The sequence below is a fragment of the Notothenia coriiceps genome, unplaced genomic scaffold (assembly GCF_000735185.1).
Source record: "Notothenia coriiceps isolate Sejong01 unplaced genomic scaffold, NC01 NC01_scaffold00037246, whole genome shotgun sequence".
NCBI lineage: Eukaryota > Metazoa > Chordata > Actinopteri > Perciformes > Nototheniidae > Notothenia > Notothenia coriiceps.
In genome coordinates this window covers 26462448-26484620 of record NW_011369947.1, presented here as the reverse complement: position 1 = coordinate 26484620, position 22173 = coordinate 26462448, and the positions used below count along the sequence as shown (strand labels likewise).

General features: G+C 38.2%; 1 protein-coding gene and 1 long non-coding RNA gene across 2 annotated transcripts; one reads left to right on the top strand and one right to left on the bottom strand.

The window, feature by feature from the left end:
- The first annotated feature begins 586 nt into the window (after positions 1 to 586).
- LOC104966202 (uncharacterized) lies at positions 587 to 11415 on the top strand. The gene is made up of 3 exons (XR_800641.1): positions 587 to 659; positions 9517 to 9966; positions 10102 to 11415. It is a non-coding gene; the product is annotated as an uncharacterized lncRNA (long non-coding RNA).
- A 1368-nt stretch (positions 11416 to 12783) lies between these two features.
- LOC104966201 (indoleamine 2,3-dioxygenase 2-like) lies at positions 12784 to 16030 on the bottom strand. Its single transcript, XM_010795382.1, has 8 exons — positions 15864 to 16030; positions 15151 to 15269; positions 14953 to 14967; positions 14719 to 14818; positions 14443 to 14560; positions 14277 to 14328; positions 13855 to 14003; positions 12784 to 13698 (listed from the first exon to the last, which is right to left on the bottom strand). Exons 1-8 carry the CDS (start codon positions 15981 to 15983, stop codon positions 13328 to 13330), a joined length of 1044 nt encoding a protein of 347 aa, XP_010793684.1. The 5' UTR covers positions 15984 to 16030; the 3' UTR covers positions 12784 to 13327.
- Between the last annotated feature and the right edge of the window lie 6143 nt (positions 16031 to 22173).

The window sequence follows — 22173 nt, the reverse complement described above, 5'->3', positions numbered from 1 at the left end:
CATATGTATGCATAAACCTCTGTCGTGAGATAGCAGAGGTTGTTCCTTTGTGAAGGTCTTTGAACAGAACAAATTAAAAGACACTGGCCCCCTCAGGTCTGTGTACCTATCCCATGAACAGAGCAGGTGCAATTTGTCTTTTTGATTGCTTTTTTTAATCGCTTATGTTTTATGTCTTAAGCAAATTAAGTTGGAGGAAAATATAAAAAAAGATATACAGCATAGTTAAGCTATGTTAAGGTATTGATTTCTCATTACATATGATTCATGCAGCATTTAGTTGTTATTTTCTTCCTATTGCACAGCAAATAGACACAGAACAGATTTGATAACTATGCCATGGCAAAGCTAAGTAATCCTGTTATGTAAAATCACTAAGTCTACACACTTGATTAACCAAATCTGAGAGAACTGCAGGATCAGATCAGAGCCCCTGCTGCATGTTTGACTGTTAGGAGTAAACAACACTGTCTAAAAACCAAGCTGAACAAATGATGTGTGATACCTGATGCCCAAAGGTGGTGAAATATGAATGCTAAAGCCTGTCACTTGAGATCACATATATCTTTTCCTCTCTCTGTTTACAGGCTCACCTACCGAACAGGACAAGACACAGCAAATTGTGACACTTGTCGAAACAGCGCATGCATCATTTACAGGTGGGCCCTTTTGAACTGCCAGTGTTTCATTAATGCTGCAATCAATTATGTTTTCTGTTTGATTATGTGATTCAGTGTGAAAGAGGGATGCTTCCAGGAGTATTTGGTGTTCTGTTTAGAAAATGTGTAAGGATATGTAGTATCTGGATCTGACAGTCAGAGGCAAGACGGTTTAATCAATTGAATAGATGCAAATAAAAGCTTTTGGGTGTAGTATTAAATGATAAAATAAGCATCAGGGCTATGAAAATATTTAAATGTGCAGCTACTGGCAGTGCTGTACTGCACCATCGCGTGTTTTTCTACAATGGTAGATGAAATAGATAATACCTCCATTATCATTTGCGAAGGTTTCTGGGGAATGTATGGCCTCTCTGTAATAAATCAGTTATCATACACAGCAGTGGAAAGTGAATTAGATAGGGTATGAAAATACAGTGGGCCCTGTTGCACAGTATATGAGGACCTTGCATTTCATAAAACGCTATTCTCTTTTGAAGAACAAATGATGCATTAACTCTTTTGATTTGAAAAAAAATACACAGTATAGCCGCGGTTTTGTGTGGTGTAAGTGCTCTGTGTGACGAGCTGGAAAAAGGCTCAGAAGCGGGAATCCACTCAAACGGTACCCTTAATTTAGTTGTCACTTCACTCCAGAAACCTCTTCTGCTGGACCCACTTGTTACCCTGTTCTCTAAAACAGGAAACTGACAGCTGCTTGGAAAATGCCCACCAGACACTTCACTCTCTACTGTTGGACCTTTGGGGTTGGGTTTCGAATGGGCATAAGTGAAAGTAGCTCAAAAAGCACAAAATCATTGATGTAAACTTTCCTTTCTTTCTAAATATGATACATGCTAACATGCAAACTTCTGCTTTATGCTTCTCTTTCTGTTTCTACAAAATGGAGATTGTGTTTCTTTTGGATTCTTATTGATTAATTTCAGATATTTAAAACACAGTTATTGTTATAAACTAATTTGGACACATACTCATGGACATTTCTCCCAAAGAAAGAAAAATGTTCTTTAAGGTTTCAACTTTATGCTGCATTTTCTACAAGGATCCTCATCTCTGTTTTCCCTTGACAAGTGCATTGTTTCAAGCTGACCTAGACACTATATATGACCTTGAAACAGGCTCGCTATTTCATATCAGATACAGGGGGTAATGAATGATTGCCCTTCACAGATTTGTTCCTTCCTATACAAGTGTAGCATGACAATTTGTGTATTATCTGACTTTTTTTATTCTGAAATGATAACGCCTCATATCCAACATGTTGGGGCTAGAAGCTAATAAGCAAGCAAAGAAAATATATTTTACCCAAAAATGTTTATACTCCAAAAGATGCTGCAGGGTTTCATAAAAGGTGCTGTCCAGGGGAACCTCCTCTGTTGCACCCGGCACTCTAAAATCCATCTATAATGAAATGTATTTCCTCGTCCATCTCCATAACTGTCACGTCTACTTAACCTCCCCCCATCTCAGTCATCTGCTCCTCACTCGCAAGGCACTTTTTTGGTATCTTAATTCATGTCGAACCATTCTTTATTTTTGTCTGTTCAGATCAAATCAAAGTTTATTTGTATTTCCCAATATCACAAAACAGATTAAAACGAGAAAGTACAAAGAAAAGTCAGTAAAAACAATAAAATAAAATACCATAAGGTGTAGGACTAAGGAGGACACACATAGGGACATTTAAAACCAGCTCTCTATAAGTAGCCTATAGGCTTTATTAAAAAAAGAAAGTCTTCAACAAGCTCTTTAATTTGTTGCACATAGTTGTTTCCGGAGCTCTGACTCCTGCTCTGGTTTTCCGGGAGTTACCAAAAGACCTAGAGAGTCAATAGGGGATTAAAATATACTTTAGGTATAATGGTGCCTTTCCATTTAGTGCTTTGTAGTTGAGTTTTAAATTTGATTCTGGACTTTACTGGGAGCCAGTGTAGAGCTGATCAAATGTGATTGATATGGTACTTTGTCCTTGTTTTTGTTTGCTGCAACATTTTTGTAGACGACAACTGGTGTAATATTCCTTATATTTGTTGGTCCATTTACACCATTACTTTTTTTTCATTTTAAATGTAGGACCCAAAGCTTATTAATTATGTTAAGGATAAAAAAACAACTTGGAGCAACAATTGTAACCTTACAATGCACCTCACACTAGTCTTCACACGTTTGAACACTAACTAGATGTTAACACCCAAACTGACCAATGAGCCGCCGACTCGCCTAAGGAGCATGACTAAACAATATTTGATGTTCTTCTCCTGCTGCAACAAACCAGGATATTTGGTCTGTTGTTGCTCCAGGTAGAGTCAAAAATAGAAACAAAATGCGTTCCTGTGATATCTCTCCAAAAACGCCACAGTATAACAGACAGAGGGCTGCAGAACGACAGATACTATCACCAGCGAACTGAGAGCACAGATTTAAACCTGAATCAGTCCAATGTGAAGAAATAAGAGAAACTCGACACTTCTGGGCAAAACAAGATATTATTGGATCTGAATCTGATTTTCTATAAGAGACACTGGCAGGTGTCGGGAGGAAGAATAGCTACTCTCCTGAGGACCTGGTGTCTGACCTCACAAAAAAATCCTTCAAGTCTTGTCTGCTTACCTATCTTTAAAGACATGTGGGACTAAATGATGTTTTCGAGACGGATGGAGTTCACTTAAATAGGATAAAGCTGTTCACCTTCAACCTACTCCTTCACCCAGCTGTTCATACCACTTCCCAAGATGTTGAAGTAAATAAGGCCATGCTTAGCGTTATAAAAAGAAATGTCTCATTCATGCCAAACAAATGGTATGATTACTCTGACAGCAGATTATTTTAATCTTTGTAATTTATAGATCCTCATATTTTCATGATTCATGCATACTGCATGTCACAGATGTGACAAAGCAGATGTGAACACATTTACTCTTTTTTTTAAAACCTGTCTTATCCTGTGTTGATTGGCTTACTTTTTCTTTTTTTAAACATTACTGCAGTGAGTCTGTTTGTTTCTATTTGTATTCCCTATTATTATCGGTGCAATATCATTACTGTAAGTAAGTGAGGGTTTCAATCTTGGGGTTAAGGCAGAGCGGCTATGTAAGAATATGTATAACTATTTCGATAAATGTCATAGGATATGATTTGACTGGACTTATTGTGGTTAATATTGTTTGTGGCGAGAGAATGCATTTAGGATTCCTCTAACTAAGAAGAAAACTCTATAGATTTAAAAGCCTCATAATGTGTCGGACTAAAACAATAATACCCCTACGTAGAGGAGCAAAGAAAACTCCTAAAGCCTTCAGCTGATATTCTCTTTTTTCCCCTGACTGCTCCTATCCTATGTCGGTGAGGCAGAACAAACTACCAACAATTTCTGATGGCAAAGACGCGCCCCTCAGTCTGTTGACACTAAACCAAAGCATGTACGGTAATACAATCATATTAAAGGCATACTTTGCGGAGTACTAATAAAGTGGAAGATTATTATTTCTTCTGCGGTCTGTATCATTAAACGCTGTTTATTTCCGATCACCCGATTAGATTTTAAGTCATGGAGTAGAGCAGAACCTTAGCTGGCAGCAGTGTAGTGCTCCATCATGGTGCTCTGTGTCTTTGCCAAGGCAGTTGTCATAAATATCTTAAATTCTGCAAATAGCGCTGTTTATTATTCTTCAGCTGCACAAACCTTCCAAGATTGAATTATATTTGTACACAGGAAAAATAAAAGCATGTATTTATTGTTTATCTCAGCTCTTGATGTCAGAATAGCCTCACCTCATTACCAGCATCCCTGTTATTATAATAGTCTATTATCACAGTGGATTAACCTGCTGAACGGCCAGCAGAAATCACATTAGGAAAATTGAAATAGGGCTTGGAAAAGTTAGTGCCTCTAATGGTTAGACTGGAACTGCATGGTGCAACTCTAACTGAGGTTGACTCCCCTGAGATGTAGCCCTTAATTTTAGAGCAGTCCACAACCTCCAGTGTGTTGAATAAATTCAGGACTTGAGCATTTGCTGAGCTCAGGTATCAGCAGGTCTCATCCATACTTCAGCTCCCCCCCGACAGTCTCCACCCACCCTCGATATACTGCAGCATCTCATACATCACTGCAACAAATAGGGCATATGGCGAGTAAAAGGGAGGAATGGAAAGACTGTATGGATGATCATTTAAGGAAATAACTATAGTTTTACTGTCTATCACATCAGGAGAAAAGGTATGTCAAAAAGGGTCCTTTCACCCATTTAACAAAAAATAACAGAGAATGCATGTTTTGCCCATATTTTGGGATGGCGAACTGGACACAATATTATTACCCATGAGCCTCAGCTGCCAGTGCAATGGGAAATAGGCAAGCTAGGGATATAAAAAAAAGTGGTAGCAAATTAAAAACGCGTGTTTGTCACATTTGTTTTTTTTTGTAATACATTTAAAAATAATAGTATGGTATACTTTACTCACAGAGCACATAACAACCTCTTCTTAGAGTAGAATGTTGTGAATGCTATGTTGTGAATTCCCCATCTGTCTTTAACTACATTAAGTTGTTTTCTTCTTTTTATGGGATTTTATTCAAATATATTTTTCACAAGTCCTTCAATTTCAACATAACAGTTTTCTTTTAACCAATAGCTTGTAATTTGCTACATTTTTGCTACCCATATTACTAGAAATAAACTAACATCTTCTTCTTGATCCCCACTGGCTTTTTCTTCCAAGTAGTAAGATAAGTGGATCTTTATTAAGATTGATACCATTTTCAGATGCTTCTAGCTTTTAATGAACAAAATGAACGACTGGGGTTTGCCATCTGCTCAAAATTCTTTCTAATTTGGTATATCTTAAAGATTAGAGAATTATGATCCTCCACATACAATCTTTTCAAATGTTGAATTCTTTTGTGTATATTTTTCCATTTGTTTTTTTCCGTTGACATTCATTTGTTTATTTTGATGATTAGCTAGTATTGTTTTTACCATCTAAGTAAGGAAGTTATCATATTTAGCATTTTATCATTGAATGTACAATCAAAAGTTAACTTCTTACTTGGAAAATGTAAATAAATGATAATTGGTTGGACCACATTGTGATCAAATCTGATGCACTGATACACCAATATTGCTAGAGGAAGGTTTTTAAAAGATAAATAGTGGTTGTAGTATACTTAATGAACAAAAACAAGGTGGAAACTGCTCTTAATAGTCCCTTGTTATCTACTTCTGTATATCAAACAAGATTTCTAAGAGCATCCGTTGCATATTATGTGTGTCCCACCACTGAGTCAACATAGAATACAAACCCAGTGTTACAAACAAAATCCGATCAAAGCATTAAAGCATTTTATCCCCATCATGCTGCGTTGAATAAGAACCAGCACTGGAATCAAAGTACACTCTGTAGTTGTTTCCAATTTGTAAGTAACAATGACTTTGAAAAAGAATTAAGTTCAGGGAAAGGCAACTGCAAAGCAATATGATGAGCCAATTAGCACTTGTATCCCACGCTGCGATGGAGGAGCCGTGGTTGTTTTGGTGAACAATTGTCAAGATTGCTTATTCTGTTTTGTTCTCATTAATGAGATCGGGTTTTTCTTTGAGCCTCTGTGAAGCAGAAAGCTATGTAATAGACAACAGCGATGGCTGAAAAGAGAGATACATGACTGTTGAAGAATCCCAGCATCTGATTTCCATAACCTGTGGGAGGTATCTGCTTCAACTGTTGCCTGTCTGTCTGGAGGAAATAACTGTCAGTCTCCAGTGATTTAATCTACTATGCCCTGTCATGTAGCTCTGAGGATGTTACACTATACTGGGTCTGAACCACTCATCTTGTCAAGCGAAGGGTTTGAACTTTGAGTGGCCAAAGGGGATATCAAGAGAGGGGAAATGACTTTACGCTGAAAGGTTGGCAGCAGCGGAGAGAGAACAGAGGCTGTGCAGGTATACACTGCTGAATGAATAGAGTATGCTGTGCTAAAAAGACTCATCACAGCAGCACAATCCCTCCCAGGAGCTACAATCATTGAACGGTGCTCAGCACACCACGACCACAGACAAACAAACGGCTCGCCACTGATCAGCAACAGCTACTCACAATGCATAGCTAAAGAGATGATTAATCTGCTTTGCTAAAGGCCAAAGAAAATCCCCCCCGTCTCCAGCCGCTTCAATCTGTTTGTGTAGAGAGATGATCTTAGATATAGGGCTTTTGTTTGCTGCAGCACCTGCTCCCCAGAGCCACCCACATCAACCATTGCTGCCTCCGGCTTCCCACCGAGGCATTTGTCCACGGCGTATAGTAATTGCAGTGATATGCCAACTGATTTATTGCTTAATAATTGCTGAGGCTATTCACACTGTGATCCTGGTCTGCTTTCTGTCAAGTCAACATTCTTTAAACAGCAGTTGCAAAGACACATTTTTCAACAAAAGATACAAATTGAGATGAAGCTGGAGGAAATTAAATGACAGATGCTGTTTGCACCCGGGGGAGTTTAGTGAACAATGCTATTTGTGTTGTGGCTCAGTGGGATCATGCGCTGGTCTTCGGATCGAGGAGAGCAAGTTTGAGTCTAACTGCAGTCAGCATATCGTTGTGTCCTTGGGCAAGATACTCTTATTCTGTGGGGACTGCACACAGTATTGAATGTATGTAAGTTGCTTTGGATGAAAGCGTCTAACAAGTGACATGTAATGCACCCAGGTGACTATAGTCAACAATGCTATTTACACCCGGGTGTCTGTAGTCAACAATGCTATTTACACCCGGTGACTATAGTCAACAATGCTATTTACACCCGGGTGACTGTAGTCAACAATGCTATTTACACCCGGATGACTATAGTCAAAAATTATATTTACACCCGGGTAACTATAGACAACAATGCTATTTACACCAGGGTGACTATAGTCAACAATGCTATTTACACCCAGGTGCTATAGTCAACAATGCTATTTACACCCGGGTGACTATAGTCAACAATGCTATTTACACCCGGGTGACTATAGTCAACAATGCTATTTACACCCGGGTGACTATAGTCAACAATGCTATTTACACCCGGGTGACTATAGTCAACAATGCTATTTACACCCAGGCGACTGTAGACAACAATGCTATTTAAACCCGGGTGACTATAGACAACAATGCTATTTAAACCCGGGTGACTATAGACAACAATGCTATTTACACCCGGGTAACTATAGTCAACAATGCTATTTACACCCGGGTGATGTAGTCAACAATGCTATTTGTGGTGTAGCTATTTTCACCCAGGTGGAAATAGACACTTTTAAATTAACCAATGGATAATATGTATAAGTCAAAGTTGTAAAACGGTTGCATCACATACTGCAAGAAACAGAAATGTTGTCAGGACGAAGACCTTCTCATTGTCAAGGATTCAAGTGTTGGATTTGAATAGAAGTATGAAAAGGAAACCGTACATAAGAAAAAGAAAGGAAGCAGTTTGCAAAAACAGGTTTTGTTGTGGTGCAACTAAACATATTTATAATATAAATGCACAAACCCACGCAGGCTCTTGTACATTTGATCCTGACTTTGATTCATTAAAAGTCAAAGCCTTCCAAACATCTATGCAGTGCTCCATCCAGTTTCTCCCCTGAAGGCTTTGTTGGAGCTCTCTTGTTAACCGACACTTATCTTAAGGGTGAGGACAGTTCCCAGGATTCATTTTGTCACTTTGAGTACAGCATATCCTTGAGCTAACTAATTACATTGCCCATCAAAGCCCTCACCCTATCATACAAAGCTTAGTACTTTAACGTGTACTTGTGTGCCTGCAGACAAGAAGAGGACTTCATGCTTGACCTTGACATGTCAGATGTCATCTCTTTCGGCAGCTTCAGTTCTCCCTTCCACCTTTAATCCTCCAGACTTTGAATGACAAGAATAAGCTGTAAGCAGTAGTATTCACTGTGCTTCTTAAAAACAGTGCCCTGAGTAATGGTTAATATTAAAAAAAAAAAAATTTAAAAAAAAAGGAAAAGAGAGGATGAATAAAAATGCCAAAAAGCAACATTTGATTTTTGAGGTGAGGATGAGTGTCACTGTTGCATGCACAAAGCAGATCATTCATTCTCTTTTAGTAGCATTCGGATGCTCTCAAATATTTATTGCATACCCCAGGAATAAATACATTAACAGAGCACTACAAATCAATAGTAATAAAGTGAAAGGAGATGGTGTATAATATTGCATTTATCCCTAGCTTGAACACAGGCAGTTAATCAGGATCTGCTTGGCCTCTCAATGGTTTCATTTGGAAAGGATTAAGCCTCACATTTCTCCCAGGCCTGAGAGATTTAATCGGGGAGAGAGTTCAACTAAGGTGGCGGAACAAAATCATACAATGACCAGCCTGGGATTACACTTGCGGATGTGAACGTCTGATGTCAGGAGCAACCCACATTTGGCTTTTTTTTAATACAAATATAATCTGTGCGGGAAAAGCCCTTTGACTGCATGCATGAAAGAAAGAAACCAGGAGGATGCAAAGGAACTCTATTACTCGGAGGAGTCTGTGAAATGTAGATCTGTGCCGCAAGACATGTGTGCTGCCAGGGTGTCTGTCAGTGCATTTGAACTGTTTGCCTCCCTCCCAGCCTCCATCTGGACATCAGTGGATTACCAGTATTAAAAGAATTGACTCGTGAGTGTTAACACTACCGAAAAGATAAATCGCCTACTTTGAGAACTTTTTACTGGCAATCAAGATATATACACCATGAAATCCTCACATTTAAAGTTCAATTTTAAACTGAATAATGTACATATATGTACTAAAATTCTCCCTGTTTTGCTTGTGTTACAGTGTGGAGCTGGACTTTAAGCTGCAGGAGGATAAAATACAGCCCCTGATTAAGAGACTTTACCCTCTGGATAGCCAACAATGCCCCGCTCTGCCTTACTCCAATGAAGTGTTCACATCCACCCCCAAGCGCAAGTCCAAGACAGAGTCCAAAAAGCATTCTCGTTGGAAACTTTGGTTCCTTTGAATAATACATGAAGGCTTTGGAAACAGCCTTTTTGTTGGGCACATTAATACCCCTGTTGTTCTCTAAAGGGATGAGGGAATATTCAGAGGGAATAATCAACACATGAGGATGCATAAGGACAGAAGCCAGTTCATTTGGGGATCTAATTTGAGACTGCACATTATGTCAGCAAGGGGACAGCAGAGACAAATAACAATTTAAGGTCTGCCAAACCTATTCCTGGCTTGTTCGCTGAAGACGATGGACACACACCTGCAAACAACTAGGTGAGCTTTGGGATACATATATGTTTCTTAGCTGTGTAAAGTTGGATGTTATTTCAATACTGCACCTCTCACTTTAAATACGCAACTTTTTATTGCCTTCTCCAATGCAATGCACTTTTGATCTTATTCCTTTAGAGCATATTGCTTGGCCACAAGAGGAGGCGCCATGTGGAGGGCCTTTTTTAAGTGAAGCTATAACCTTTTGAATGGACATCAGCCCCACCTACGGCAAAGCACAAACATTTGACTATTGAGAAGGAAATGCGTCAAAGACTGAAATACCGTTCAGTACATGGTAGTGTGTCAGCGCTGTTCTTATTACCCTGTCTCTTCTCTCCTCTTCCTCCTTTTCTCTTGCTCAGTTTGTCTGTCCAACTGAATGTCTGCCTGCATTTGTTAATAACCCCTGTTTCCTCCCTCTCTTTCAATCTATGTCCCTTTATCTTTCTCTGCCTTTCTATCTTTCTCTCCATTTAGCTCACTGTGCAACTAAACAACTAGCCAGCCAACTTTGCCTCAGTCATCCCGTCCTTTTCTGCTGGCTACACTGACACATAATGATCAGAATCTATTTTAGAATATCTGCTTGTTTTTAGCAAAGTATTGTGACATTTTAAAATGTATGAGTGCCTGCTCTTGAAGCAGGTCAAATTGTTGAAAAAAATATCTTGGGTTAGGTCACATTTTTACAAACATATATAATGTTTTGACTAATTCCAAGGCAGAATATTTTCTATTATATCTGAGAAAGTGTCTGGGTTTTTTGGAGTTTATTCTTGAATTTCAAACAAAAAGTAAAGGCTATTTTGACATATCTATATAAGTCTGCTAAGAGTTTGCCTTGCCTATCAGTCATTCATTGGGTCACAGTAAAGCTCTGATGTGACGTCTTGAACCGAATCTACTTCTGAGCAATTTGTTTCATGCCCAGTTGGCTTACACTTGAAGTGTGTTTTGTACAAATAATTTATTTTGCCATTCCATCTTGTGAAATAGAACGGTTTTTTTCTTTTTTAATTTGCAGAACACCATTACAAAACACAAAACATCTGTTTAACAACCCACACAAACAACTGCGCACTGAACTTGCAAGAGTAGAAGGGCTATACAGTGCGAATGGAGTATGGTAGCAATCTTACAGCAGAAAAGACATGTAGCCACCAGCTTTGGTAAAGTACAAAAAAAAACAGTGATGATGTAGCAATGGTACCGAACAAAGCAGGTATTTACTGAAGTCTTAAAGTGATTTTATAACAGCAGCTCTTATGTAGATGCTGGTACTGTTTAATGTCGGAGAAATGTCAGGAAGACTCATACTGGCCTCCCATCGTTAGACCACGCAGTAGATTGCAGCATTCAGGTCACCAATTTCCATGCAAAGATCTGTACCTTGAGAAAGTGCAATTTAGTTATTATGTGAAATAATATGCATTTTTCTACTGTTTCTACATCTCGATTAAAACATTTTCAACTGAAAGTGCATCAGTGTGCTCCTATGTCTATGACAGCTAAAGGCAATAGAGTTACTAAGTGAGGAGCTATTTTGGGAGATCAAGTCCTTTTCATTCATTTTTTCATAATCGATGTTACGTGACTCACATTTGTAGCACTTCTACATTTGTATTGGCATGAACTCTCCTCCTTGACTCATCAGTACAAAAAGATTAACAGCAGTGTTAAAAAATAAAATAATACAAGCTTGTATGGAGGATCAGGAGAAAAGGTAGCTAGGACTCAAAACATTCATCACTTCAGTTTAAAAATAATTTGATGTGCAATAAATGAAAAAAGAAATCTGCCATTAACGCCTGACTAATTTTAGTGTTTGTTTTCATGTTGGTTTGGTTTAGAGGCTATGGCGCTGCCCTTTGTTAAGAACTACAGTGTGATCAAAGGGCATTTTGAATTCTTCAACGCGCTGATTTGCACCTCTTGGATTCTTCTCCATAGCAACAGCAGCTGAGGCTCATGGGTATCGTAGTATTTACTGGAGAGCTGTCCGCATGCCAAAGTTATGCGATGTGACAACATAATATATGCCAGAATCACAGTTTAATTTATTCAAACCATTAGCCAAAGCACTACCCATCTTGTAAACGTATTATATCACTTAACATCAACAGTATCATTGAGGGTCAAATTTGAAATGTGAATTCAAAATGAGAAAAAGACCGGAGCCAGAAACTCTTTGTGACTGCAGACAACTACACCAGGAATAGGTGTGCCAGAGCTGCATTCAGCCGCTGTCTGACAGTCCACATTTGACATCTTTTGTGAGGCAGAGTTGGACCATGACCAGGGCTCAGCAGCTGTATTGTGGTTGAGCTCCTTCTTCTCCCTTCTAATGTGATTAGTGCTCAATCGCAAGAAGAGTCAAGACCAGGAGGCGAGACGGGTTCCAGGCCATCAATCTGAGTGACCTGATCCCACATCCATCCCTCTCACCCCCTGATCCACCGTACAGTGTCTGTCTCTTTCATTCTCCTCAGCTGATTCTCTTTAGCTTTTATTTTACCAGTGTCCTCCATCATTCCTACAGCACTTTCTTCCTCTATACCACAGCCTTTTGTTCTCTCTACATTTCTCTCCTTCCTCTGCCATCTGCCTCTTAATCTCAAGCATGTGGGATTACCTATTTTCTATTTTCCTATGTAGTTCCATATGATAATAGTTTTAAAATGGGTAAAACATGATTGAGCATTGTCAAAGAAACTGATATGAAAATGTTTATTTATTATTACATTATTTCAACATTCAAATCATTTCTCTGAAAAATAGTATGAAGATTCAAGGGTGTACAGATTCGAGGTACTGAAAATTATACATTATTTAACAAAAACAGATAAAAAGAATAAATTTAATCCATCCCTAGATGTAGATCCACTTTGTAGCATTGTCTGTAAAAGTTTTAACAAGGATATTACATGATCATATGAAATATGATGTCAAGTACAGTGAAGTTTATTCATTAATATCGAGGACTATATTATATGGAAGCCAAGAATACATAAGAAGCTGTAGTTTGGGATAAAACAAATCTACATTCTGTCAATTGTGATTAAGCATCATTTTGGTTTACCATATTTTTATTTCATGATGTTTTAGATTTTTTTTGTTTAAACCTGCATGGCAGAAGTGGCCTACGAAATATGGCAAATATGGAGTCTGTTTAGGCCACACCCAACAGTGATGTCACAGTGCACTGACACCCTGGAGTACACATCCACATCGCAAAGATAAACCACTGGAGGTTAAAAAAACAGCATGTACTTTTATTCCATTTATAAATAGAACAACAAGAGCATTGTGTATAAAAAGGTGTTGGATAATGTGCATATTATAATTAATACTGTAGTGTAAATCATATTTCAGTTTCTCTTGACGCAGATGGCCTCTCTTGGATCAATGCTTTTTGAGTGGCATTACGAGTGCTCTTGAGGAAGACCATGAAGCTGGATCCACCGGTCCCTGTGGTGTTCAGCGCGGTGCCAACACCTCTCAGCGGGCAGCCCATGGCCTGAGAACCGGGCAAAATAACGTACTTGGCCACAGTCTTGAGGTGGTAGTTCCTTAAATCTACTAGCGCTGAGATACAGGAGTTGAAGGCCTGGCAGAGATCGGAGCTGGGGTGGGACAGGATGAAGTCTCGCAGAGATGGACAGACAGACAGAGTCTCAATCAGCCGACGGTGGGCGGGAGGCATGTACTCCCTCATGCGTGTCAGGAAGGCTCCTAGATAGACCGAATCAATGATGAGGACAGAAAAAGAGACTTAGAACCTTTCCTGGAAACACTTTCTGTCGGAGCAATCAACTGACTGCACAAACAGCGTGATTTATTCATGAGAAGCATCAGATGGGTCAAAGGTTGAGGGAAATGCATCTTTACCTGTCTCATCCTCATGCTGGATGCAGAGCAACGCATCAAAGCACTGAAGGGCTGAACTCTGGGCTGCACTTCCGCCTGATAACAAAATTGGCTCATTGCTCACACCTTCATACAACAGCCCCCTTGGAAGCATGGGGTTGTCTCGCCACCTTAAACAGGTCAAACCACATACATAAACATCCTTTTTGTGCAAATAAGAAGAACACAATACCATTTCACCTTATTCAGTTAAACATATAGTGCAGCAATAGAGACAAGTACAAAAGGAAGGTAGAAGCAGAACTTCTGCAACTTTTGCAACTTCTGAAATTCCCTTCTGCTGCAGAAGGGAATTTCATCATTTTATCAGCACCAGATTAAATAAATGTTGAGAACATGAATAACTTCAGCATGCAGCATATTGTCAAAGACCTTAAACTCACCCTGAGACAAAAATTCTCAATGTTCCATGAAACGCAGTTGGATCCACATGATCTGAAAAGAGCACAATTCCATTTATTGTAATAACCTTGAATTTCTCTACCTTCATCACAGGCACAGCATGCTAATTGGTTCAATTGAGATTGCTCTATGTTAATTCAAATTTACTGTGCATAAGTTTGAAGGTTTCCTTCATCTTCTTCAAAGACTGAGTCACTTTCACGAGACCTCTCTGTAGGCTGCTGAGGTCAGAGATGTTCATGGCGTGCATCACCTCCAGAGCTCCCTGGTTAGAGTTTTTAAAAACAATTAGCTACAAGTGAAAAACACACAGGAATTCGATGGTATCTTAAAAAACAAGGGGACACATGGACAGACGTCATTGGACCGAGGTTCTGAAAGAGTTAACAAAAAAGAGGAAGTGTTATAGCAGTCAGAACTAACCGTAATGCCTGAACTTGCAGCCATCTCGACCAACAAAGATACAATAAAAAATCCCCTGCAACTCTCCCCGCCAGGAAAGGAAAATATCAAATCCAAGTTCCTGTTTTTGAAAAGGATGTTTAGAAAATATTATGACGTGAACATCACGAGTACCAAACCACCAAAATCATGGTCAAATTTTACTTCAGCAATTTGAAACAATGTGATAGTGACTTCTGTTTTCCTTCTACTCACCCAATTTCCATATCCCTAAAATGAAAAGAGAAGCGCATTCAGTGGTTAGAGAAATACCTCGCTATTTTTCTCTTTGAGTGATTGAAAATTAGATATGTACAGTTTTATTGTAATGTTACTATTATAATAAAATAGTGTCTGTGGAATAGCGACATGAAGTCAAGTCATTAAATAGGGCAATAAAACAGAAATACTCACCCTGTGGGATCCCTTAATTTCCAGTTGCATAAAACTGAATCTGCATAAGTCAGGATGGCAGGAAGGCCGAGCCTATCAGATACCAGCCAATAAGGCAAAGCCAGGGCTTTAGGAAGAATCTGTCAAACAAGAATAATAGTAAAGTCCCAATCTGGTGATGTCTTAGTGAGATTGTAAAGGTTTTGAGCCATGCCAAGGGTATTTAGATAGCGAAGGCAATGGCTGTTGGTCAGTAAACCACTTTGAACCAGGCTGAAACATCTTAACTAAAGGATGGATGCCATGATACTTTGGTGCCAAGTGGATGAATCCTAGTGACTTTGAATAGTCCCCTGACATTTCTTTTCATGCCACTTCATGGTAAAAGCTTGAACTTGTACTCTTGGCAACTACTCAATGGATTAGACCAATATTTAGAACAGAAACTCCTGATTACGGATGATGTTTTCTAATGAGATTAACCTGACCATATAGCCCCATCAAAATTGTTAAAATGAATTTGCCTTAAAACCAAATACCTGCAAAACGAATGACATTCCCATTAGCCACACTTTTGGTTCAGTACTGATTAACCATAACATACAAACAAGCTAAATGTAGATGGTGGGCACAACATTCTACTATCCTAACATTAGCTTGTTAGCATGTTGATGTCAGGGATTAGTGCATCTTCTCTGAACCATCCCTGATTCCTTTGCAATTTAGTGTTTTACCTGAGCAGGTGATTGTTGTCCTTCCTGCCATACATATCCCATGCTGATAAATCCCAGCGCTAGGTGAGCCAGCCTGAGCTCTCGATGGTTGCTCAGGAGATTGGGACTCAACACCGGCATCTGGATTGTGATCACATTGTCTGTTTCTTTACTTCCGTTTTCATCAAAGGTGGGGTAGGTACGTTTGAGAAACCGGCTCGAGATACACTTTTTGTTATATTCCATGGAATGCTCTTAACATCCCAATAGCAATGAATATCTTAAGTGCTTTGACAAAAAATCCATTAAAAAAATTTCATCTGTGGAAGCCTACCTACAGGTAGGCCATCCAGTTATTTTTTTTTTATAAATAGAAGGCTGACAGGCAGGTCTGCCTGTCAAGCTTCCATCTATGCACAAACTTATCTCATGCCCTCATTGGTCATGTGCGCGTTCGTGTGTGTTGGAGGAGGAACTCTGTAAGGAAGTGGCAGATTTTTTACCGGTTGTGTATTTTCAAATTTTAGCGCACTCGAGCTGGTTTCTCCAAAATTACCTACCCCATCTTTAACAGTGAAGAGAGTTCACAAATGAAACTGTAGGTTTCACATTTACATGAATGGTTTTACTGCGGAGTTGCATTAAAAAGGCTTTGCCAATTCTCACCTTGTGAACCAGATCCCGTAGTTTACGTGACTTTATCAGATGTGTGAGATTATTTGCCAGGTCCAACCACACCTGATAGTGATCTGGAAGGTGATTCTGAAGGATAATAACAATAAAATGACTTTTGATGTTTTAAAATGTTTCTTTGCAATGGGGATTTTCATGTAGAGTGTAATCAGTAACATCATCAGCTCTTGTATTTCTGAACTGCATGTCAGGGAATGCCTAGTGCTTTCAATCAGACAGAGAAAGCAATTTAAACGGGAGCCAGTAGAAAACTGGAAAAAAAAATAACCAAGCAGAAAACAGGGAATGGCCTAATAGCTGCTTTTAGCTACAGAAACCGAATAAGTGTGTTGGTGAACAATAGTGGAATACTGTTGAACAACATTTGCACTAATAAGTATGTTGAATACTATAGTGTGGCTTCGCCAGTCACACAGAATGAACATCCATACTGACTGATATGTACGTCTTGCAACGTTTACAATTCTCTAGACTGTCGACTGATCTTTTGATTATATACTATTTATTCCTGGTATATCCTTAGATAAGAAGAAGTGAGTTAAGCAAGTATATCCAAATTAGCCATTATATTGGTAAAACAAATATTGGTCATGGTTGGCTAAAGAAGAAACAGACCTTCTCCAGATCAATTGTCCCTTATAATCTTACTTAGAAACAAACATTATGAGTCCCAGACCAGAGGGAATAGTTGTGCTGTACACAAAATACTTTAACAAAGGCAATAGATGGATAAGAGGAAATAGTCCTCAGTGGTAAGCAAATAGAGAATATCCAGTCTAGTTTTGTTTTTTCATAACATATTGCATCCTTGTTTCAGATATCCTTTGTGAGAAGAAATAAGAGAACAACTGAACATACCAGTGGCTCTTCTAGGATGAATCCAAGCTCATCAGAGATATCAAATGCATCATAGTCTTCTTGAAGTGCTTCTCTGCTGTTGGTCTCCATATGATCTGCCCTGTACTCTACTGAGGGAGTTTTGCTTAGAGAAGTGAATTACACATGTGACACACTGATATCAATAGGGTATATAACCTGGTTTGGGGAATTTGTCACCTCCTCTTCTTGCACAATCACAACAGTAAAGAGCCAATCCCATTTCTTTTAGGAAGGAGTTCACAGAGAATAGATAACATTCCCCAGTGCAATACAAAGGACATCTTCCCATTTCTTCAGTTTTTGATGAAAGAAACTGAAACAAAATCTGCAGCAATATAATATATGAAATAAGAGTATACTGGCACTTTATGCTATACTCCTTATTGCAATAATAGTGATTATATTTGAGTTTGAATTATTACAAAAAAATAAACATTTAATGTTGATTCTCCACAGCGAATTAACCTTTTGGACAACTGTATTAAATGTCTTGTGTCAAGAAAAGTTCATTGAGGATTTGTTTTTTATTTATTCTTTTTTCAGCCCACTATACTTTCTAATAATTTAGGCTCTAACATTTGTGTTTGTAGTTTGAAAAAAACACAACTTTGATTACATATGGGATTATGCAGAACTGTATTCATAACAAGATGAAAGATAACTTGTGAGGTTCTAGTGGCACATACTAATGTCACTATGGAGGAGCAGACTGCTATGGCATTTATTAGTTTAATAAAGGGATGTGTACCAATATGAGTCTTTAAAAGGGTTGTGTCAGTTTCCTTCAGTTCAAGCTGTTTTTACATAGGTGATTGTTTTTTTTGATGTGCCTGAAAATATTTATTTCATTGCATACCATATCAGTATGTTATATAGAATATATTATTTTTCTTAATATCTAGATTTGTTTCCAAAGCATGCTGATTTTAGTAACAAGAAAAGCCCAAAACAATTCTATAATCGCAAATCATATCTATAGATACACCATCATTCTAGTAATATCATAATACATTAAGCATGAGTTGGCACTTTTCTTGTCATGCATACATTAAAAGTGCTTGATATATTTTTGAATGGCGACACCCGTTCCATAAATGCTTTGTGGAGGCTGCTTTGTCGTCTGTCAGTGGGAGGTGCTGGGAAATCTCTTTGGGATTCGGTCAGGTTTGGAGCTGAGACCAATATCTCAGCTGTTTTATCAAACTGCTGTATCACCTTAACATAGAGCAATTGTCTCCCCCACCACCCATCATGCAAGACCTCAGTTTCTGCCTCCCATTGTCAGTATGCTTCACTGCCACAGCTAGCAATCTCTCAAACATTTAACCATCGAAAGAGACAGAAGAGAGGTGGAGGGATGAAAGCTTTGGTGAGCAAATTCATTTCAAGACCAAGTTTAACGGACACAGGGAGTGCAAAGGACAGTATATTAATCTGTTACAGGAGAAATAGATCAATTGTTAAAAGGGACTTTTAGGAATCAGGCCAGCATCTGTGATGAGATGTTATACTTCAGGGTGGGAAAGGGGGTTTCAGTGTTGAAGTTTATCTTGTAGATTTGTTCTCTGTTTCAGTTACAAATCCTTTATCCGGTCATTCTTCATTTTGTCTTTCTTTCGCTCACTGTCTGTTACTTCCCAACTTGTTTTCTTTTCTCTCCCACATCCACACTGTCTGGAGGCCAAGGAATGGTATCCAATTGGCAGATCTACAGAACGAGAGAGAAAGACCTTTTATTTTTCTCCTCCTTTGAGTGTTGGTTGTGTAAAATGTTGTATGAGAATAAGATTAAAATGTTGTAATTGTCCATACTTCACTTCTTAAAAGTGAATACCAGAATTGCATAGGTCTACTTTTAATAGTCCAACTCTCCAAACATCTACAATATTATGTGTAGTGGGGTAATGTAATGGATTAAAACAAATAAACACACTTCAGGAAAATAATCCGGCAAGGCAAGTTAACTGATTTGGCCTAATGTGATTAACTGATGATAATGATAATAATTGAACACAAATGGGAAGGCAAACAGTGCGGAGAACTATAAAAATACACTAATTGTGCATTTAGTTTCAGCTATTTTGATGATTGGTTCCTGTCAGGACCAGTTAGTGCCTGTGATAATTGGTTGTAGGTCAGGAAGAGGGAGGGTGAAAGAAAACACAAAGAAATAGGGAAAAAAACAGGAGTAAGCCTACACAACCCAGTCTCACGGCATTTCGTGTTATAGTCACGAAATTCATTTTATCTATTGATTCGTGTTCACCAACGTTTTTTTCGTGTCACACAGAACGATTTTAAAAGCAATGTATTTCTATTGGTAGTATGTTTCATGCCTGCACCAGGTATTTTTGTCCGGTCGGGTCTTGGAAGACCAGAAGCTGTATGGTTTATAAAAACATGTTCTTACTCAATATCTTACCCCAAGCCTAACCCTATCCCTTTTATTTTAAATTGTATAATGTACATGTATAAATGTGGCAAAAGAGCCTCAGAATACTGAAATCTGTATTTGTTGTCATCTTTTTTTCCTTCTAATTTGTTATTATTTGGTGCAGGCACGAAGCTTCTAAATTTGTTCTGTGTCAGAATACTGAAATCTGTATTTATTTTAATCTGTTTTTCCTTCAAATTTGTTATTATTTACATTGCTTTTAAAATCGTTCTGTGTGACACGAAAAAAATGGCGAAATTGTGTTGGTGAACACGAATCAATAGATTAATGTTGTGACTATAACACGAAATGCCGTGAGACTTTTGCAACCTACATGCTGTGATGTAGCCTACATCCATTATGTAAAACACCAGGGTAGTTTAGCCTGGTAAATATGTAGCCAAACAGAAGAAATCTGTTTTCAGTAGACCAGGACACACACTTCTTGTTAAATATCAGTTGATTAGGGTGAAATCATTGAGTGTGTCTGTGCTAACTGCTAAGCTAACGTTGACTAGCTGCTAAGCTAAAGTCGACTCACTGCTAAGCTAACGTCGACTAACTGGCGTTAGCAGTTAGTAACTGCTAACAGTTAGTAACTGCTAACGTCTAATTGCTGGATCAAAAGTCGCCACTGCTACACAGAAATGGCCATAGGCCTACGTGTTTTTTTTTGTTCTTTATCGCCACTGCCTGCTGGTTCTTCTTTCGGACTCCAAACTTTTTCTCAAGGATTGAAACCAAACCGTGAGTTACTCATGTGTGAATTTCTGTGATATTGCTCTTCTAATGATGGGAGCCCAATGTGCGTTCAGAGCATAACATAATTAACCTAGTTAAAGGGGTGGGAAATCGAAATGTTGCCAAAGAAATTTGAAAGTGTTTAAATTGTGTGGATTAATATTAAGGTAGGCTATAAGTAAAGGTCCATCTTCTTCTTCTTCTTCTTCTTCTTCTTCTTCTTCTTCTTCTTCTTCTTCTTCTTCTTCTTACTGTAGTTTTCAGGTCATTATTTGAGCTCTCCTTATTTTAAAGGGGACTTTTCATTGTTTAAAAGAGGTCTTGATATTTTTATATATTTGGTATTGATGTTTTTTGTTTTTATTTGTTTTTCTTTCAATTTAAAGGGTACATACTATGTGTACAGTGCAAGAAAAAAGTCAGTATCCTATGTTTTCTCTTTCATTCCAATTACCTGTCTGGGGTAGGTTATTTAAAATAGAGCATAGTAAATGAGTTTGAACATAACTGTGTAGTTGTGAGCTATTGTTGATCACCCTTAACAGGTTAACCTTTTGGTAGCTACGTTGAGAAAACCAAACCCAAACACACTGTCATGCCAGACTAAAGTGAGTTCCATTTTAATGTAGGCATACTAGAGTTCTGTGACACTACATAGCAGTTAATCCATCCTGTTATGATAAACATTATGTTGCTAATGCATAAAACATTCACACTCCTTTCAATTCATCATACATTGTACCAATATATGTGGGGGTAAAATGTAAACCTCTCTTCAACAAGATAGTGATAAGTATTTGTCTGATTAATATACATATTTCTTTCTCTTCAAAAATGTGTCAAATGTAGCCTACTATTCAAATAAAAAATATTGTAATTTTAAGGGTAAAAAAGAAAGTACCAACGTAACTGTACAGCTGGCAATCTCTGCAACAGGAAAAGTCCTTAAGCAAACAGTCATAATGTAATTAAAAAATGCCAAACTGATTAGTCCTGTGGTATGAGAGATTAGAAATGGACAGACAAAGAGTGGAACACAAACTCATGCACGCACAACACTACCAAACAAATAATCTTATGGCAGAGTTAATAAGTGCAATGAAATGAAGGTTAAGGAGTGTCAAACATAAGCCTGTTTAAGTCTGACAGTCCTATCCTCAGGGGAACTTGTTAAAATGTTGCCTGATTCCAGTTTTTTACCCAAAATTCGACTAATAACAAAAAGTCAATTTCACAGCAACTCACTCCTCAGTACACACACAGCTCTCCTTGGCTTTAATCAAGTGATTCAAAAGTTGGTTGTGACAAAGAAAGTGCTGTTCCATACACTACTTATTGCTCTATGGATGTACAAATGTTTTTTTTTCTATTTCATCAAACTCCAAAGAGTTTGGTTTTAATTGTTGTCAAGATCTTTGTACTTTGCCAATGAGAATTATCACACCTGAGATTTAGAGCTAACCCTCTAGTCTACAGCATGCTTAATTGGGGCTAAACCTAGTCTAATTAGGGTTTTGTTCGCATAATGCATTATAGTTAAGTGTAGACCAACACTGTAATATCTACAATAAACCAGGTCAATTA